This window comes from Jaculus jaculus, chromosome 9 (genome assembly GCF_020740685.1).
Source record: "Jaculus jaculus isolate mJacJac1 chromosome 9, mJacJac1.mat.Y.cur, whole genome shotgun sequence".
Classification (NCBI taxonomy): domain Eukaryota; kingdom Metazoa; phylum Chordata; class Mammalia; order Rodentia; family Dipodidae; genus Jaculus; species Jaculus jaculus.
In genome coordinates, this window is record NC_059110.1 from 53,755,904 (window position 1) to 53,759,530 (window position 3,627).

The 3,627-nt window shown below is 42.7% G+C and overlaps 1 protein-coding gene across 1 annotated transcript; it reads left to right on the top strand.

Moving 5' to 3' along the window:
- Positions 1-1,105: 1,105 nt before the first annotated feature.
- Positions 1,106-1,988, top strand: LOC101596696 (ras-related protein Rab-6A-like). Its single transcript, XM_045157895.1, has one exon. The coding sequence runs from the start codon at positions 1,162-1,164 to the stop codon at positions 1,786-1,788; it is 627 nt and encodes a 208-aa protein (XP_045013830.1). The 5' UTR covers positions 1,106-1,161; the 3' UTR covers positions 1,789-1,988.
- Positions 1,989-3,627: the final 1,639 nt, after the last annotated feature.

A 3,627-nucleotide genomic window follows, 5' to 3' on the forward strand; every position in this document is an offset into this window, starting at 1 on the left:
AACCCAAGTATTGACCAGAATGCAGAACTTGGATGCTGTCATTTGTGTCTCTTACTGCATATGACATATAAATTAGAATGATGAAGAGAGAGATGAGCTTTGCTCAGTACTTAACAAGAAGCCAAGGAAGGGCTGGGAAAATGGAAGTCCAACAGGACTTCTCTGGTTAAGCCTCAAGGAATTGTGATCTTGGATTCCCAATTATTGCACTGTGATGGTTTCCACAAAGACCTAGGGTTAGACTCCACTAGAAAAGGTTGCTTTGAGCCTTATTACTCACCTCTTCTTTTAGGTCAGATGATTTCTCCAAGCAAGCATTCAAAGGTCACAAAAATACATTTCTGATTCATCCCTACACATCGGAAGTCATTATCTTTGAGGCTGCCATATTGTCATATTTTCCATTTATCTTTGAGTCTGCTAATAAGCCAACTGAAAAATAAATCAAGACACCTAGCTTATTGTAAATATAAGTAATGTGAGAAACTTTCATTAAACAACTAATATTTGACTTCTGATCCAGGGCATCTGGTTTCCAGATTAGTGTGCAAGGAAGTTGTCACTCTTATCAATAAATAAAATGTAGAAGAAACTGAAAAACTGACAATGCTTTTTAGATCTGTGAGAGAAATGCCAGGGAACAGAAATACATCGACATCGTCATGGCTTATTACAATAGAAATAGCATAAGGCCCGCGCCGCGCCAGAGGCTCGCGCACTCAGCAGGTTGGGCTGCGGCGGCGGCGGCGGCGGCGGCGGCGGCGGCTGCGGGAGTCCAAGCGCAGCGCGCGTGAGAGGTTTCCCGGTCGCGTCTGCTGCGCCCGCCCAGCCACCCTCCCTGTCGGTCGGCCCCGTGTCGGCGCGCGGGGTGCCCAGGACCAGAGCGGGCGTTCTTGGGAACCGCCCCCCCCCGCCTCCGACACCGCCCTCCTTTCCCCCGCTCCCCCAGTCTCTCGGTCTCGGGCCTCGCTCGGGGCTTAGGCGAGAGTGCTGCGGGCGGAGGACAGTGCCTGCTCCCGGGCAGCCCGGCGGGAAGCGCGCAGGACTCGGCTTCCGCCCTTCCGCTCGGCCGCCCGCCGTCTTCGCTCGGCGGGTGGGAGCAGCGTCAGTCTGGAGGTTCTCTTGGGCTGAGGAGGCGGCGGCGGCTCCTCCGGCTCCATCATGTCGGCGGGCGGAGACTTCGGGAATCCGCTGAGGAAATTCAAGCTGGTGTTTCTGGGGGAGCAGAGCGTTGAAAAGACATCTTTGATCACCAGATTCATGTATGACAGTTTTGACAACACCTATCAGGCAACAATTGGCATTGACTTTTTATCAACAACAATGTACTTGGAGGATCGAACTATCAGGCTGCAGCTGTGGGATACTGCGAGTCAGGAACATTTCCGTAGCCTCATTCCCAGTTACATCCGTGACTCTGCTGCAGCCGTAGTAGTTTACGATATCACAAATGTTAACTCATTCCAGCAAACTACGAAATGGATTGATGATGTCAGAACAGAAAGAGGAAGTGATGTTATCATCATGTTAATAGGAAATAAAACAGATCTTGCTGACAAGAGGCAAGTGTCAATTGAAGAAGGAGAGAGGAAAGCCAAAGAGCTGAATGTTATGTTTATTGAGACCAGTGCAAAAGCAGGGTACAATGTAAAGCAGCTCTTCCGACGTGTAGCAGCGGCTTTACCAGGAATGGAAAACACACAGGACCGAAGCAGAGAAGACATGATTGATATAAAACTGGAAAAGCCTCAGGAGCAACCAGTTAGTGAGGGAGGCTGTTCCTGCTAATCTCCCAAGGCGTCTTCAACCCTGCAGAAACTCACTGCTTTGGCCCTATACTTTTTCACTGACTGCAGTGTGAATATTGGCTTGAATCTTTCCCCTTCAGTAATAACGTATTGCAAGTCATCATTGCTGCCTGTCTCGTGGAGATGACCTATTAGCTTCACAAGCACAAAAAAAGTCAGTGTCTTCATTATTTATATTTTTTAAAAAGCCGAAAGATTCCAGCATACTCCAGTGATAACTTTGAAGATTAGATACATTTTCTTAATATTTTTTCCTTTTTTAATGTTATGATAATGTACTTTAAAATTATGAAAATCTCAGCAGTGTGAGTGTGGCTTGCTTAAGAAGCAATCTGTTCACAACAGCATTTGCCTACCTTCTTGATCTCATGTAGCTTTCCTCGCCTGTTCGACGTCCCTTTTCCTGTTCATCCCTTCTCTAAAACAAATAAGAGGTGGCAAGCAGCAGTACAACCAAGCCCATTGGAGTTACCCTTAGGTTTTACAGTTACCATTTACTCGAGGCCATGAGCCAGGATTCCAAAACTATCCTTGAGCACTGATGTAAATTGCTTAGACCTTCTTTGAGGCTAAAACTCAGCTATCATGGTGGGCAGTGCTTGAATGAAGAAAGGTTTCTGGTGTATCCTGCAAATGAGTCCTAATGAACCTACTAAGTACTTATAAATAAAGGAACGTAAATGTATTTCTAACCAAAACAGATGACACTTTCACATGAGCCTAATTTAAACTCCAGGAGTGAAGAGTAACCAAGTGCTTAGAGCAGATTTTTAGTAATTCATTTTGAAATCATAAGGTTCTAAGAATTATTACTCCCCAGATTTGTAAATTGTCGAAATAGTCTGTTTAAAAAAACAAACAATGAAAATGTTTAAGCAATAGATTTTTCTTTTGTAAAAATGCTATGCAGGCAAGGCATTATAAAAAGTGCTTTAAGAACCAACAGAATATTTAAATTTGGCACCATGGTCAAATCTGTACCTAGTAGAAATGATGTCTAAAGTTTACCAAGAAAAGAACCCTCACAGCGTAGCAGACTCTCTGCTCCAGACATTCCAGGTCAGAATTGAAGATGGAAGTAACGTCATTGTAAGGCACTAGAGGCAGATCAGAAAAAGCATACACTGTGAAGAGGGAAAGGAGAGAATAGAAATAAAGTCAATATTATGCAGATTTATGCCTTATTTTTTAGCATTTTTTTAAATGTTGGGTCTTTCAGACTGATTTTACTTTTTGTTAGATCTGTATAGATTGGTTAGATAACTAGTGATTTAGTTTTGTAAGTAAGCTACAATTAATCTGTTTTCTTTGGTGATATTTATTTCTTTGGTCGTTCTTTTTTTTCACCTTCAACTTTTAGGTGTTTTGTTGAATCTACTTAGAGCTTCGTCACCATGGCAATATGTATTTCCCTTAACACATTATAAACAAATATACCAAGAGTGCACCCTTTAATAGTTATTGTTGAGATTGCTGTGTAAGTTAATAAACACATTTGTAAATACATTATTTGCAGGGGAAACAAATTCTGAGTTGTGGCTCAAAAAAAAGCCTGCTGAATTTATGTTGTAAGCATTACTTAACACAGTATAAAGCTGAAAAGGCAACAAAAATAACTTCATATTTCCTCATCTCCTTATTGCAACAAATCCTTAACTGGGAAAACCTTACTCCCTTCTCCTTCCTCCTCCACTTCTCACTTATTGTCACCTTGTAATATTCAGAGAGCACTTGATTTTATGGATCTGAATAGAGACATGTTTTCGGATAATCATTAGCCCACATACCTTGTAACTTATACTCAAGGGATGGAGTTGTA

What these genes read in the sequence shown, in the direction of transcription:
- LOC101596696 (XM_045157895.1), top strand. Translation starts at nt 1,162, where the DNA reads ATGTCGGCGGGCGGAGACTTCGGGAATCCGCTGAGGAAATTCAAGCTG.